We start from the raw sequence: 16,232 nt of genomic DNA, 5'->3' as shown, positions 1-16,232 counted from the left end.
GATTTTTTGACAATTGATATTATTGATATAATAATTTATTAGGTAAGATTGTAACGTTATATTTAAAAATTAAAAATTAAAAACACATAATTTATTATTTAATAATTATATTATAAAATACAATAATTAATTTATAAAGTAATTAAATGAATTTAAATTTAAATTTATGAATTAATAAAATATCAGTGATTAAATTTAATTTTGGTTTTTAAATTTTTGTGACAAATAATGTCCAATAAAAACTACATATCATCTTATTCTTACCCGAATTTTGTTAAAAAAGTATTATAAATTAATGTCTTTACATTATTCGCGATTTTTTTTTTTGTCGTAATTAAAATTTTAATTTTGTTTTTATATTTTTAAATGGAATTTTTTAAATCCCAACCCATATAATTTATTCATACATTTCTTTGTAAATCTTGAGTTGTAAGTTCACGTGATATTTTCATGCGATGAAGGGTGTTTTGATTTAAAAATTTGTCCTTCGAATTAAAAAATTAGTGAGCATCAGTGTGATTGCCCACGTTTCAGATTTTGCTCTCTCTCTCTCTCTCTATATATATATATATATATAATTAAGTTTAATGTAAATTTATATATTAATTATACAGTATTTATAAATTTATTCTAAACATACCTAAAATACTTAATTATAAAACATTTTAAAAAAATTAACAGTATATTCTTGTTTTATGAAGAAAATGATTGTAAGCTACGTGTTGAAAATATATATATATAATTATATTTTAAATAATTTAGAATTTTAAAATTTAATTCATTTATTTAATTAAACTATTATTAAATCAGATAGAATGCATTTTTTTCCCATCCAATCCAATATTATTTAAATTTTCATTCGGTTTTCTAAATTCATGCTTAATATTTACACACAGACTTTATGATAAACTAAACAACTCCTAAAAATAATTCCCCGTGATAATATATTATATAAAGGATAGTGTTGATCAAAAGCATATCAGGTAGGTTTATATTTAAGATAAATTATATTATATATTAATTTAATAAAATTTATAAATTAATTTAGTATGTGAATAAAATTATAATAATTAAATTTAATAAAAATATTATATTTTTCAACGAAATAAATATTTTATGATAATTAAATTTATTTAATTAAAATAATTATTTAAAATTATATTATAAAAAATTTATGTTATATTATTATTAAAAACCATATATTCCTCCAGGCTCCAACCGTCAAAGGTAATAAATCCTGAACCGGAGTTAAAACGGTATCTCCATTGAACTTAAAACGACAACAGCTGTAACAGGTTTATCTGGTGAAATCGCCCAAATATTAAACAAACACTACGTGTACTTTCGTGGCGCTAACGAGACAAGACGACATACGACAGACTCTCTCTCTTGCGCCTTCTGCTTCCTCCCGTCTCTGGATTCTTTTTATTTTTCTTTCTTTTCTTTAAAATTAGTTTATCAGATTGATAGACTGAAAATCTGAGATCGATTTCTGCGCGGGTGGCTCCCGGTATGCGCAGAGATTGAAATTGACGAAGAGAGAGAGAGAGAGAGAAATTGGAATCGGAGAGTTAGCGAACCCAACTTTGAGGACGAAATGGGAGATAGGGGAGGGGGATGTTGCCCGCCGATGGATCTGTTTAGGTCAGAGCCTATGCAGTTGGTTCAACTCATCATCCCCGTCGAGTCCGCTCACCTCACCGTCTCCTACCTTGGTGAAGTCGGTCTCCTCCAATTCAAAGACGTGTGTACATTACTGGCCTTTGTAGTGTATCTATTGTGTTTGTGTGTGCGTGTGGAGGTGTATCTGTATGTGCATGTTGATTTTAGCACTCCTCGTTTCTCAATTGTTTGTTCGTGAAGCTGATTCCTGTTTTATTTTCGTTATCATTTTGTGTATATCGGCGTGATTTGTGATAGTTGAAGTTTATTGTAAACCCTAGATGGTACTGTTGGTCGCTACAGCCGGTAATTCTTATGTCTGGCTATTATAGAGTGGTTGCTAATGTACTGTTTGGCTAGCAAATTCAAACTTATTCCTCTTCGTCTTTGGATACTCAAAGCACAGTTGAACGCTAGGTTTTGCTCTTAATCGGCAAGGATTGAATCTTGGATTTGGTTTCTGGTTATTGTTGATTAGGTTGTTCATTGACTGACGAACTTTTATGTTCATCCGAGGAATGTTGTTAGTGATACTTCTGATTGTTATTTGTTTCAGCTGAATGTGGAGAAAAGCCCGTTCCAGCGGACTTATGCTGCTCAGGTGAATTTACAGTTTGCTTCTTTACGAAATTCTGATGTTTTTTAGCGGAGAGGAAAAACAGTATGGTAACGTCATAATAAACCATCAAGAGGATTGGGGAAACGTGATAATTGGAGCATTTGGAATTTTTTTTTTCTTTTGCTAGTTTTCATACCCTTGTACCTGATAAAGGGGAAAAAAAAAAGAAATGTTTGTAGGACATGCTCAAGCATCTTGCATCCAATCCACTAGAAGGAAAAGAAAAGGCATCTTGCATCTTAGTTAGGCAAAGGAATTGATATGATATGCTGAAGCATTTGCTGTCATAATTAGTACATTTTGTGAGAAAATACCATCTTGATTTAAATGTTTTTATGAAGATAAAAAAATGCGGAGAGATGGCTCGGAAGTTACGATATTTCAAAGACCAAATGTCAAAGGCAGGTTTATCCTCCCCAGCAAAGCTTGTGACTAAACCTGACATTGATGTGGATGAACTAGAGGTAAACAAAGATGCTATATGCTTGGATAAAAATGCTTTTAGCATTCTTTTATGCTTAAGCTCCCTTTTATATTTTGGTTTCTAGGTGAAACTCGGAGAACTGGAGGCAGAGCTGATTGAAATGAATGCAAATAATGACAAGCTGCAACGTTCTCATAATGAGCTTGTAGAATATATGCTTGTTCTGCGGAAGGTATTGGTTTCTTGTGCCATAAATTCAATTTAATAATTTCAAAGTGTTAACATGTTTATGTGTCACAGAAGTAGAACATAGTTGTTAATGAGTTTTTCTGACGTCTAAACTGCTAATAATTGATAGATGACATATTGATGTAATTTTAATCATAATGCCCATTGCATCATATTGTTAGGGTAAAGAGGGAAGAAAACAACCTGATTATGTTGTATAAAAAAAACATATTGTACATGTTTTTATTTCAAAAGAAAATATTGTACATGTTGTATCAAATCATCAATCTAGTGGGGCTAAACATTCTTCTCTTCAGGCTGGTGAATTTTTTGCTTCTGCCCAAAGGAGTGCGACGGCTCAGCAGAAAGAAATGGAACAAAATCACGGGGTTGAAGCATCCATAGAAACTCCTTTGTTGCAGGAAGTACGACTTTGAACAGCTTTTATTGTACCATAATTTTATCTTTCTCCTGCACTTATAATGGTTATCTTATTATTTCATAGGATAAGTCAGCCGATCCATCAAAACAAGTGAAGCTGGGATTCATCTCTGGCCTTGTTCCTAGAGAGAAATCAATGGCATTTGAGAGGATTGTATTTCGTGCTACTAGGGGTAATGTGTATCTGAAGCAGGCCGTTGTTGATGAACCTGTCGTCGACCCCCTCTCTGGAGAAAAGGTGAACTAGAAAGTCCTTTGTTCTAGTTTTGGATTGTTTCAAAAGGCAGGGTGGAAGTTGTTATTACTGAGTTCCAGACCTAAAGATTTATGTTTCCTGACAGTAGGCCTTTTATTAAGGTCATCATCTTTATAGGAGTTATTAATATTTTGAGAGACTTGTAAATAATTTGTATATAGATTTGCACCCTCTGGTAACACTATTTACCTTTTGCTTCTCAAAAAAATTATTGAATTCACCAATGGTTGCAGTCATCTCATTCTTAGGTTACGAAATAGTGTAACAGTGATGGTACAGTGAAATATATGTAAGAGAGATTTTTGTATAACATGTGCATGCGTGCATTTTTTTACATGTCTCTATCTCTGCGGCAGCTGAATTAATTTGATAGATGACGTAATTTATTGTTTCATGTTCTGTGACCTCTCCCTTAACCTGTAATGTACTATCTCCATTAGTTTCTGAGTTTCAAATGTCAATTTGCAGATTGAGAAAAATGTGTTTGTGGTTTTCTACTCTGGAGAAAAAGCGAAGAACAAAATCCTGAAAATATGTGAAGCTTTTGGTGCAAATAAATATCCTTTCAGTGAGGACTTTGTCAGGCAAGCTCAAATGATCACAGAGGTATGCATTCCCAAAACTTCAACGACAAGGATGGAGTTCTTCCTTTCCATTCAACTGCTGCTGAGTGTTGAGACTTAACTAGACTGCCATATTATTGTTTTTCCTTAAAACTCGTAAAGCCTAGGCATTATTTCAGGACTTCCAACCATAATCATATTGGTGGTTGACTTAGTTACCGTGTAAGGACTCAAAATATTGATGACTTAATTTTCTATTACTAATATAATACTTATTTTCATATTTTCCTCAAGGCCAGAAGTAAGTTCAATATTTATTTCTCCATTACCAATAACTTCCGTGATGGATATGATCATGCTTTTTAGTTACTTTAAGATCATTCGAGGAAAAATAGATGATGTGGCGATTGAATAGGAAAAGAAAAAACTGATGCAATGAGCAAAATGTTTAAGGAAGAGATTGATGATAGTCTGTGAAACCAAGGAGGATTGAGGGGAATGGAGTTTCATTTACATTCTCGTAATATGGAGATGAGCTGGTCTCACATCACAGTTGGTCAAGAAGTCCAACTTTTTAATCTGTGGAAACAACAGCAAGTGTGGTTGCCCCCATTTTTCCCAAAGTTGTACCATCTTTCTTTTATAACTTGTTTCTGTATCCCTTTCTTTGTTTGCAGTTATGCATTTAATGTCTTTTATTTTATAGTGGTTAGCAGAGACAGCTTATTGAAAACTATATCTAGCATAACATCTTTTTTCTTTTCAAATTTTTAGGTGTCTGGAAGACTCACAGAGCTTAAGACGACTATAGATGCTGGACTGCTTCACTGGAACAAATTGTTGAAGAACATTGCAGATCATTATGAGCAGTGGAGTCTTCTGGTCCGTTAAAAGTTACTTTTTTGTAGTTTCATTTCTAGTTTCTCTGCAGATGATGCACACAGCTTATTCTTCTCCTTCTTTTTAGAAATTGATGTGTTTTTATCTCCATATTCTGTATTCATCAAATAATGCTTTACTTGAATCCTTGAAGGTGAGGAAGGAAATATCTGTCTATCATACTCTGAACATGCTTAGTTTTGATGTGACAAAAAAATGTCTTGTGGCTGAGGGGTGGAGCCCGGTTTTTGCATCAAAACAGGTAATTATTTTCTCCTCTTTTCCGCTTCAAATTTCCCGAGGAAATCATTTTGGTTTAGCTGAAGTACTGGTTCATCTTTAATCTACTAAGTCTTAGTTAGGTTGCTGCGAAGTAAGTTTGAGTTGATCTATGCAGATTCAGGAGGCTTTGGAGCGAGCAGCAATTGACTCCAACTCACAAGTTGGATCCATTTTCCAGGTTTTGAGAACAAAAGAGTTGCCACCTACCTATTTCCGTACAAACAAATTTACTTCTGCTTTTCAGGAAATTGTTGATGCATATGGGTGAGTTTTCTCTCCATCATTATATGCTCAGTTCCATGTATCACTTGATAAGTACGAAAATTTTCGTTGTTCTTCAAAAAGTATAAGAATTTCATTGAAGGTAAAATGCATATGTGTGAGTGCACCATGAGAAGAAAATTAAATGTCCTAATAGAGGATAACTAACTGTTGTTATTTATCATGCATTTTGATAGCTATGTAGTTTATTTGGTAATAGCCTACATGCATCCATCATGTTGGTAGTTTATCTACTATCTCATTCAAGTCTTCCTTCTATAATTCTATCAGAAGCCTTTGATATGACTGTCTGATCTTGAAAAAAAAAATAAAGAGAGAAGAAGAGAAAAATAGAAGAGAAATAGAGAGGGAAATTTGCAGAGTTATTTTTATTTTTTTCTTTATTGATTATAACATAAAGATTGAATCTTTTATAGCTATAAGCAATTGAAGCAGCCACTATCGTGGCCGGAATCAATGCAGCGGAAACATTAACTGTAATTCTAACCCTAATTGATACATGCACAGACTAATTTACCCCTTTTATTATTTCTCTTTTTTTTTATACCCTTAATGTCCTGACTAACCCTCTTTTTCAGCATCAACCTTGTCCCCAAAATTAAAATATAGCATATTTTATTATTATTATTATATATATTTTTTTAAAGCAGGTTTTCTTCTTTTTTTATATGTATTTTAAAGCAGTTATATATATATATGTGTTAATTATTATATATGTATACATCTTTTTTTTTTTTTTTTCTGAAGCAGTTTTCTACTGTTTCTACCCTAGAAAATCAATTTTTTTATTATTATTATATATAGATGTGTATATATATATATATATATATATTTTAAAACAGCTTTCTTCTGCTTCCACGCCATGAAATCAAATTGTCACAAATTAGCCCCTCCACACCATCGACGCAGCCACTGCCAGCTGTTCTAATCATGCTGTTGCAGAAACATCTTCTTCCACCTCTTCTTCTTCCGGTTCTCCTCTTCAGCTTCTCCTTCTTCTGCATCTCATTTTCCAGATTAGAACTCATCTGGAGAACGAGAGACCTGCAGGTTCCCATCTTGACCTTGTGGAGATTAAGGCGGAACCTGAGTAGCATTTCCAGGAGGTAGCTCTTTCCGACTGGTTGACCGAGGAGGATGAAGGAGAGATGTCTCGGGTTTTTATTCCTGGTCGCTATTGTTTAAGACAGAAAGAAGAGTGGAGCAGGAGAACCGGTTTGGTTCAAAATGTTGGTCGGACCGACTCGAATCGGATAAGTTAGAAAATCTGGTTCGGTCTGTGTTGTTTGGGCCAGTTCATTTGCCGGTTTTAGGGTTTATTTTTTCATTTGAACCCTAAATTTTGTCTTCTTCTTCATCACGCGGAAGAGGGGTCGGCTGGCTGTCAGGTGCGGCCCCTTGAGCCGTCGGTCTTGTATCTTCTGGGTTATAACTGCCTTTTGGTTGAGGCAGAAGGCATCTGCCTTTGTGAATCTCGACCTCTAGGTGTGCCAAGCTTTTTTCTGTCCAGTCGGCGGATTTGCCACGAAGCATATCCAGGATCAAGCTGAATTGCAGACGCGTTTGGTCCATGAACGTGGAGAGTTTCATGTCAACCTCCTTCACGGTGATCGTCTCGGAATTTTTTTAGCTCTAATACCACCTTGTCAAAAGCCTTTGACATGACTGTCTGATTTTGAGAAGGAAAGAAAGAGAGAAGAGAGAAGAAGAGAAATAGAGAGGGAAATTTGCGAAATTATTTTTATTCTTCATTGATTATAACATAAAAATTGAACTTTTTATAGAATATAAGTAATTAAAGCAACCATTATCATGGCCGGAATCAATGCAGTAAAAACATTAACTCTATCCCTAACCCTAATTGATACTTGCAAAAGACTAATTTACTCTTTTTATTATTTGTCTTTTTTTTTACCCTTAATGTCCTGACAAATTCCCCTTGGTATGTACCCTGCTGCAAATTAATGGTATATGCTGTGTGTGGATGAGTACTTAGTTTTTCTATTTTTATGTCCTAGATATCATTTAATTTTATTTCTTTGAAATCCTAGATAGAATCTAATATCTTTTCTCTCTTTCAAAAAATATAGTAAATGCTATGTATTAATATTCGGAAAAAAAAGTGTCTTGTACTTTAGTTTACTTTTTGCCCCCTTTCAGATACTTATTCTAGAAGATGCTAAATTATATCTACTGACAGGATTAGTAAATCATCAGTTCATGATCATCTAATGAAACTATCAGTGTGTCTGATAATGAAAGACTAAGTGAGCCCAGAATTTTAGAGAAACGAGGGTCTAAACCCTCACCTAATGCTAAAGAATGGCTTATGCATATTTTAGTGTTGTGATGAGTTCCTGCATAGCCATTGTGCAATCTAAAAAGCTGTTTCCACTTTCCAGTTTATATTTGAAATCCAAAGAGATAATATTTGCAAGATATTTGTATGCCATTGGAAAATGATCATGCATTTTTTATGTTGTCTTTTGGACAATCATCATTTGCAAAGATAAGATACTTAATTATGTAGTTCAATGATTCTATCATCTCATTGTCCTCTCATGCACAAGCATATATTTTAAAATCTAACTGAAAAATGTAATGCTGTTGTTTACATACAATTTCAGGATTGCCAAGTATCAAGAAGCAAATCCTGGTGTTTTTACTATTGTCACATTCCCATTTCTCTTTGCGGTCATGTTTGGTGATTGGGGACATGGAATATGCTTATTACTTGGAACATTGTATTTTATAGCCAGGGAAAAGAAACTTTCTAGTCAGGTAATCTTGTTCTGGGGACCCAAGTTGACAATGTAGCTTTTGGTAATTGGATTCTGTTCTTGCAGTTCATTTCTGTCTTCATTCTTGCACCATTCTGTATTATTCATGGTATGAAACTATGGATTCTTCTTTCAGGCTTTCAGCTTTGTTCTGAAAAGAGCGTGATTGCACACAAAATACCAATTTGTGTTTTTTCTCATTTACTTAATGAACTACCAAGAACTTTTATCATAATGTTTGGTTGTGTCTGCCTGAAGTCTCTCTTCCTGATTTATCATGTTTCCACTTGGCACAAACTGGTATTGTTAGATTCTGTTGCATATATGGTTAAGGTTATTACATGTTTGAAGAATATATTTATGCAGATGCAGTAATATGTGCGGATTTTCATTCTTTAGAAGAGTTAGGGAACCTTCTTGATACTCTGATTGTTTTGTAAATCTTTTGCAAATGGGTAGGTAACCCCCTTGGTGCCAATATTAATATACATACACTTTTTATTTCAATATATATATATGCTGATTTTCTTCTTGTTAGCATGTTATTTTGCCTCAATTATATATTGGAGGTAGAAGCTGGGCAATATTTACTCTGTTGATTTTGAAATTGGCCCTTTGACATAGGAATTCCTAGGTTCTAGAGTTGGAGTTGTTCCCTACATGCTGGTTCTGTTTGTTGATGATCTTTTAAATTAGCTTTCACTTGCCATCCAGTAGAAGAATTTCTCAACAAGTAAATGGGAGGGATTTTGAGTGAATGTAGTAACTTATTAAACCAGCTGATTAAGGTTATCATCAATTCCTGTCTCCCTCTCCTTCTTTATTCCTTTTTATTTACATTTCTTTTTTGGGTTTGTTCTATAACAACATAATTAGCCAATTACTCAGAATATTTGAAATAGCTAACAAAAAATGGTGAGCAAGGGTTTTTATAGTACTTTATACATCAGCCAACAGTGACCTGTGCAAAATATTCCTTTCTGCCATATTTGAGCTTTGGATTTTTAATGAATTGCTAATCTATAGAATAAATTTCCTCTTAGTGGCCATCAGAATCTCAAAAGAGCCAAAAAGTAGTATTCTTTGCTGTCTAGGGCTATGAATCAATTCCTTCCATTGTTTGATTTATTCAGTTATCCTGGTTTGCATTTTATTTAATGATTGTTTATAGTTAGAAGCTAATTGAGTGACAATTCTTATGAGCTACAGAAACTTGGAGACATCACAGAGATGACCTTTGGTGGTCGATATGTTATAATGATGATGGCACTGTTCTCAATTTATACTGGTTTGATCTATAATGAGTTCTTCTCTGTGCCATTTGAATTATTTGCAAAGTCAGCATATACATGCCGAGATCTTTCTTGCAGGTAATTTAACTAGATGTTTGATGGATGTTATTGATATTCACAATGTAGCCCTTTTGACTATTTTTAGCATCTTCTTGCAGGGATGCTACTACAGTTGGTCTGATTAAGACTCGGGACACTTATCCATTTGGAGTGGATCCTGCATGGCATGGCACCCGCAGTGAGTTACCATTCCTCAACTCCTTGAAGATGAAAATGTCGATCCTGCTAGGGGTGGCCCAAATGAACCTTGGGATCATACTAAGTTATTTCAATGCAAGATTCTTTAGAAGTAGCTTGAATGTCTGGTATGTATCATGTGACAATTTTAGTTTTAGTTTGCTTCCCCATCTTTTCAAGCCTTTCCTGACCTAGTGCAGTCAAACTGCTACTAATAAAAGGCAGTCTCTGGTCTTGCATTTTTCCAGGTTTCAGTTCATTCCTCAAATGATATTTTTAAATGGGCTGTTTGGCTACTTATCAGTCCTTATCATCATAAAATGGTGGACTGGTTCACAAGCTGATTTGTATCACATAATGATATACATGTTCCTAAGTCCAACTGATGATTTAGGAGAAAATCAGCTTTTTCCTGGCCAAAAAACAGTTCAGGTAGGCGTTTTCTTTCCAATAGCATTTACATTTCTTGCCATCCATCTGGGATATTTTTACATCCTTTCTACTCATTTCTTGAAATCCAGCTTGTTCTATTGCTGCTGGCCCTTGTTTCTGTACCGTGGATGCTTCTTCCAAAGCCTTTACTTTTGAAGAAGCAACACCAAGAGGTAAGCTATGCTTTTGCCTTGCTAAAATATTTTGGTTAGCATGTTTCCATTAAAAAAAAATCTGGGTTAATATATTTCACAAATTATTATTTTGTGCCTGTTAACTTCTGATAATGTTTCTTCAGAGGCACCAAGGACAATCTTACATGCCAATTGAAGGCACAGAGGATAGTCTTCAAGCAGAGGGAAACCATGATTCCCATGATCATGAAGAGTTCGAGTTCAGTGAAATTTTTGTACATCAGCTCATACACACCATAGAGTTTGTGCTTGGGGCAGTTTCAAACACGGCTTCATACCTACGTTTATGGGCTCTTAGGTACATGATCAAAATGGTGCATGTAATCACTTTACACTAAAGTTGTCTCTCCTGATGCAAGGAAAATATATAAAAATATGAGGATGTTAGGATAATCTGAATGCTGCATGTTTTTATGTATGTGAGCTTACGTGCCATTTTACCAAATATCGCTTACATACAATGCCAATCAACTTCTGGAGACAGTTTGGAAGATGAAAATTGGAAAATTGTGTCCCTGCCTGTTTGCTGAGCACCAACTAGAGGCCACTTTTCCATGCTATTGCTATTTGTTTGATATTTGTGCACATCATATCTGCAGCTGCGTATATTCTTCATGATATCTGCAATCAAATTTTCCTGGATTTTATTGTTTTTGTTCAGGTTATCTCATTTCCTGAGTTTTGGCTATCTATATTTGTCCTTTGCTTTTATTTTGTGCAGTCTTGCCCACTCAGAGTTATCGAGTGTCTTCTATGAGAAGGTCCTCATGCTTGCCTGGGGGTATGTTTTACGTTCTTTATCCCATTATCAGTTCAAGTCTGAAATATTTTCTTTGTAGTCCTGGAAAAAGCAGCAAACAGCATAAATAGCAGCATAATTCCCTCGCTATCCTAACACTGTTTCTGTATTTAACAGGTTCAACAATGTAATTATCCTAATTGTCGGCATCATTGTCTTTATTTTTGCAACTGTTGGTGTGTTGCTAGTGATGGAAACTCTCAGTGCATTCCTACATGCTCTGCGTCTTCACTGGGTCGAATTCCAAAACAAGTTCTATGAGGGAGATGGCTACAAGTTCTACCCGTTCTCGTTCGAGCTGCTTAATGGTGAAGAGGATTGACACAGCAGATTGAATTATAGCTGTTCATAGTCGAGAAGACGGAGTAGAGTGACTGTTTAGTTGCGGAAGCATGTTGATTTTTTCATTTGAACATGATTCGGATAGAATTGGGATGTATGTATGTATGTACCGTTATATGGAGATTTGAGGAAGCTTCATGCTGCGCCATTCCCTTCCAATTATTGTTTGTTTTTCGGAAGGAATAAGCAGGTTTTCAAAAATTTGGCTGGTGGCTTACTGGCTTTGTATGTGGTTGGCTGTTTATGTCCAGGTGTAATAAGAAACATTTAATTTATTCAAACTTCCAATTTATGTTTAATAAGCAACACCAAAGTTTATGAACTGTCACTCGTCCTTTTGGATTCTTATTTCTTTAGGAAATTTCACTTTGACGTATTGTGTGATTGAGTCTTATTGCAATTTAATCACCCTAATCTGTTTGTGGTAATTTAGTGTTTTGCTGTTTGAACTCGTCCGTTTATGTTTTGGCTTCTCTCTAGGTTTCAGTTTTAATCTATTTAGTCTTGATTTCTAAATATTCAAATCTATATATTTGCAGATGTTTTTGAAAAAATTAGCCATAAAAATAAAATAATAAGAGATGAAATCTGAAGTGTTGAATTATTAGAAAAGAAATATGAAATTACGAAACTAAACTTTCAGTTTTTTTTCCTTTTCTTCGCGTGCTAAGCGAGTTTGAAGGGAGGAGGTCTGGAAGTGACAAAATGTGATTTTCTTCATTAGGACGAAACTTCCTGGAAAAAGGGTCATGGTGTTTGTAATGAATAGAAGCCTGGGAACAATCAATAACATTTTGTCCCTCCCCATTTCCTCGACAAGTTCTGTGCGCTAAATCATCTAATTTGCTTCTTTTAGTATTTTCAAATTTAGAGGATGTTTGGGGGGTTGTTGATAGAAACGCATTTAAAGCTTTACGCACTTGAAACATTAATATGTACTTAGAAAAAAATGAAAAAATATTAAATCTTTCACTTACGTATTCTATAAAACATCGCTTTGAAGCACCATCAGAAAATAAAAAGATAACAAAAAACTCTCACCAAGGAGGGAAGAGCAATTTCAATCAAAATTTGTACCTAACTCGATAACTGCAAATACAAGACTGACATCCACCTTCGTGCAGAAGAAGGTACTTCGGTTTACAACTACATATTCAAGTCGTTCTATCTAGAAAAAAAAAAAATGACTTTAGGATAAATAATATATACCATGCATTTGATAACATCCAAGTGTAGATCTATATCCCAAAATAGCATTCGATGCGGGTGATTGAAACTTGCAAATAATAACATGCATTGAAATTTGAAGGTTCTTAAACAGAGCGAGAAAGACACATTCTAGTCCTTATGGAATCCAAAAGCACGTCTTTTGGACAATCTGACAGAAATAATATATAAACTGTCACATGCATTATATACACATCCTTTCCGGATGGCAATGACACTACTTTAACTTCCCACAACTACTGTGAGGTTGTATGAACAGCAGCTACGGTTGAGACCATGGAGTCAACTCCACAAATATTGCGACCCCTGCAGATCTTGTAATATCCGTTCTCTCCCCAGTTTTCTCCCCATGAATTCTTTATGACCCAGTATGGCTTCTCCTTCAGTCGGATGGGCGCGTAGCCAGCTGAACCATATCCCACCAACAACACACCATGGTTGAGGCGCCTTGAGCATATATACGGGCATGACACTCCTCCAATATATGTCTGCATGTATGCTGCATTGATGGCCACTGTATTGAACAAAGCAGAGAAAAGCTTAACATTTTTGCATATGTTGAAACTCAACATGCCAAACTAGATGCTGAAATTTAATGCATTGCGGCACTTTAAATATTATGAGAACACTCAGAGATTTGGATGCTATTCTAATGGTGGAATTCTAAGTGAATTAGATTTCTGCCTCTATTTAGAGGAAGTGGTAGATCTTGAAATTTCAACATGCCAAACTTGATGCTGCAATAGAAGCAGTAAAAAGAGAAAAATTTTAACAGTTAAGAGCCATTTACCCGCCAGGGGACCATTCTTCACCACATTTGCGGCAATTTGATCCTCATCAAGAGAGACAACGCTAAAGTTGGCAACAGTAGCAGCTATCTTTGATTTGTCAAATTTGCATGTTCCACGATCGGTACCAGTGTAAGGATAATCATCCTCTCGCATCAGCCCACCAGCTTTAAGGGTGTATTCAAAGGCGCTATTCATCAGCCCACCATTGCAACCAGAGTCGCATGAATCAGGTTCTTCTGGGTCACACTGGAAAAGCAGCACAAAGTCTGTGAGAAATGGGAAAGCAGGAGGAAAACCCCCCTTTTTTTTTTCTCCATGCATGCCATAACTCATGATCAACTACTAACAAGCACATACATATCCAGAAAGTTGCAAAATTATTCTAGTTCAACCATTCCTTCACTATTTTGGTATCAAACCTCTGACTATGAATATTAGGGATCAAAGCTATGACATGTTGAACATAGGGCCAAGACATACAAAAATTTTATCACGACAGATCTGATGTTAGAGAGCTTGCGAGTTTGACATTAGATAACATTAGCCTATGATGGACTCAGAAACTAAATTGACAAAAAAATAATGGGTACACCCTATTCAATAAATCAGAGTAGTCTTTTCTTTGAGCCAGAGGAATATAGTTTTCTAAATTAGAAGGATTCTCCAGATACTTCAAAGAGTGGCTTGTGCATGGATTATATAGTTTAAGTGCATGCTTTAGGTTTGTATATAGCATGATTGAATTTAATAATCTACAAGCTGTGTACCAAATCCCATAAAGGGCAAAAGAGCAACCACCATTCTATATATTAGTCAGAGAAATCTGATCTTTGCAAGCTAGTATTACCATATTTGTGCATACAAAGACAATAGAACCTACAGAAATTAGCATGCATAAGGCAGAAAATCAATCAATCAATTAACGACGACAAAATATAACGCATGTGTAACAGTAACAAGAACTTCTCCATAGAAAAGGAGAAACAAGTAGAAAAAGAACTGCGCAGCCTGAAAGCCAAAAAGGAAAGCAAACAATATAACCTCGTGGTCGCAATCCACAAGCTGTTGCTCACTGAGGCTCACAAGCTCCCCGGTTGCAAGGAAGCGAGCACCCTCCAAGGCTCCAGTGGTACTGAAACTCCAGCAAGATCCGCATGATCCCTGATCACACCAAACAATCGCCGTGATGACAATTTACAAACGAAAGATGCATAATCAAGCACTAAAGTCCAATTTGCACTTTTCAATGCAAACAAAATACTCATGCTATACAAACACACACACACACACATATACTTACATTTTATAAAAGTGAATTAAATAAGATAAGAGCCTCAAATATCTAACGAGTAGGAATAAAGAAGTAAAAGAAAAAACCTGATTTTTGACAGGACCAACGGCCCCATGATCCCTCCAATCAAAATCAAGGGGCAAATTATCGGTGGGCAAGATGGGTGCCTGGTTAGCGTCCTTTGGAAGCCTCAGCTTGCTCCTTAGCCCCAAATACGTCCTCCTGAATTCGGCCGGAGTCAGATCGGAGAACTGAGTAACTCCGTGACTCGCGCTCGGGTCCATCCTCTGATGACGCGCCGCGCGTCGCAGGTTCGCCTTGAACACCTTGAACCGGTACTCGTGCTCCTCCGTCGACCCGTATGTCTTCCCAAACTTCCTCTTGAACAGCGAGAAGTGATGGTCCTCCGCGCTCAGTGACTTCTGATCATCGCGGTCCACCACCTGCCTGATCAACGGATCACCACCTTCCGTAGCTTCGACCGAAATGAAACCCTCATCGGCCAACGATGAAACCGAGGCCGTGAAGAGAGAAAAGAGAAGAAAGACAGACAATACAACACGATGATCCATCTTTACCATGCGATAAACAAAGGAACCAAAAGGATATATAGTTTATATACACAACTCTGAATATACACCTATATATATATATATATATTCTAATTCTTGTACGTGTATCCTATCTGTTCAGGACATGGATAAAAGAAGGAAGTTTGAAGCAAGATATGATGTGGGGGGGGGTTAGGTTTCAGGAGGAGAGGAGAGCTTATTATTATATACACGGAGCTAATAGACAATTGATGAGGGTAATTTGGTAATTCTAGGCGGAATGTAGGTTTGCTTCGCGAGGAGGTTAAGGATGGTAGCCAATAAGGGGACGACAGATGGCCGGGTTTGAGTGGTGAGGTGAAACGACAGTTGCTTATGGGTTTGCCATGTTTCTATTTTTAATTTTTTAAATTAAAAATAAAAATAAAATTAGATAAGGATTGAAGAGGATTTGATTGGATGACAGGGTTGTCGTGCAGTGGAATATAACAGCAAGGAAATATGAAAAGGACAAACTTTACTCCTGAGCCACTGAATGTTAGTTGGGTTAGAGATGGGAATTAGAAGGACTGGCGGGTTTGACCCCCCATTTTGCCATTTTATTTTTTAAATGAATAATTATTATTTTGAGAGTAAATTCTGTCATTATAATTCTAATTA

The 16,232-nt window shown here is 35.6% G+C and overlaps 2 protein-coding genes across 2 annotated transcripts; one reads left to right on the top strand and one right to left on the bottom strand.

Annotated features, from left to right (window-relative positions):
* Nucleotides 1–1,330: 1,330 nt before the first annotated feature.
* On the top strand, nucleotides 1,331–11,987 carry VHA-A2 (vacuolar proton ATPase A2). The gene is made up of 18 exons (XM_088206656.1): nucleotides 1,331–1,744; nucleotides 2,219–2,263; nucleotides 2,623–2,745; nucleotides 2,830–2,937; nucleotides 3,251–3,358; nucleotides 3,439–3,612; nucleotides 4,099–4,236; nucleotides 4,968–5,075; nucleotides 5,227–5,334; nucleotides 5,470–5,618; nucleotides 8,264–8,417; nucleotides 9,626–9,786; nucleotides 9,867–10,073; nucleotides 10,194–10,377; nucleotides 10,467–10,550; nucleotides 10,676–10,869; nucleotides 11,293–11,352; nucleotides 11,488–11,987. The coding sequence occupies exons 1-18, from the start codon at nucleotides 1,598–1,600 to the stop codon at nucleotides 11,690–11,692; spliced, it is 2,457 nt and encodes an 818-aa protein (XP_088062782.1). The 5' UTR covers nucleotides 1,331–1,597; the 3' UTR covers nucleotides 11,693–11,987.
* A 995-nt stretch (nucleotides 11,988–12,982) lies between these two features.
* Nucleotides 12,983–15,782, bottom strand: LOC110808204 (Papain family cysteine protease). Its single transcript, XM_088206660.1, has 4 exons — nucleotides 15,108–15,782; nucleotides 14,772–14,891; nucleotides 13,730–13,976; nucleotides 12,983–13,453 (listed from the first exon to the last, which is right to left on the bottom strand). The coding sequence occupies exons 1-4, from the start codon at nucleotides 15,600–15,602 to the stop codon at nucleotides 13,176–13,178; spliced, it is 1,140 nt and encodes a 379-aa protein (XP_088062786.1). The 5' UTR covers nucleotides 15,603–15,782; the 3' UTR covers nucleotides 12,983–13,175.
* Between the last annotated feature and the right edge of the window lie 450 nt (nucleotides 15,783–16,232).

The sequence above is a fragment of the Carica papaya genome, chromosome 6 (assembly GCF_054855325.1).
Source record: "Carica papaya isolate Zhongbai chromosome 6, ASM5485532v1, whole genome shotgun sequence".
NCBI classification, from domain to species: domain Eukaryota; kingdom Viridiplantae; phylum Streptophyta; class Magnoliopsida; order Brassicales; family Caricaceae; genus Carica; species Carica papaya.
The sequence above is the reverse complement of the archived record's forward strand: the minus strand, read 5'-3'. Positions and strand labels throughout refer to the sequence as shown.

Coding starts and splice junctions, on each gene's coding strand:
- VHA-A2 (XM_088206656.1), top strand. CDS start 1,598: ATGGGAGATAGGGGAGGGGGATGTTGCCCGCCGATGGATCTGTTTAGG. Junction 2,264..2,622: donor AGCGGACTTATGCTGCTCAG/GTGAATTTACAG, acceptor GTTTTTATGAAG/ATAAAAAAATGCGGAGAGAT. Junction 10,378..10,466: donor CTGGCCAAAAAACAGTTCAG/GTAGGCGTTTTC, acceptor CTTGAAATCCAG/CTTGTTCTATTGCTGCTGGC.
- LOC110808204 (XM_088206660.1), bottom strand. CDS start 15,602: ATGGTAAAGATGGATCATCGTGTTGTATTGTCTGTCTTTCTTCTCTTT. Junction 14,892..15,107: donor TTGGTCCTGTCAAAAATCAG/GTTTTTTCTTTT, acceptor TGGTGTGATCAG/GGATCATGCGGATCTTGCTG. Junction 13,977..14,771: donor TTGTGGATTGCGACCACGAG/GTTATATTGTTT, acceptor CTGCTTTTCCAG/TGTGACCCAGAAGAACCTGA.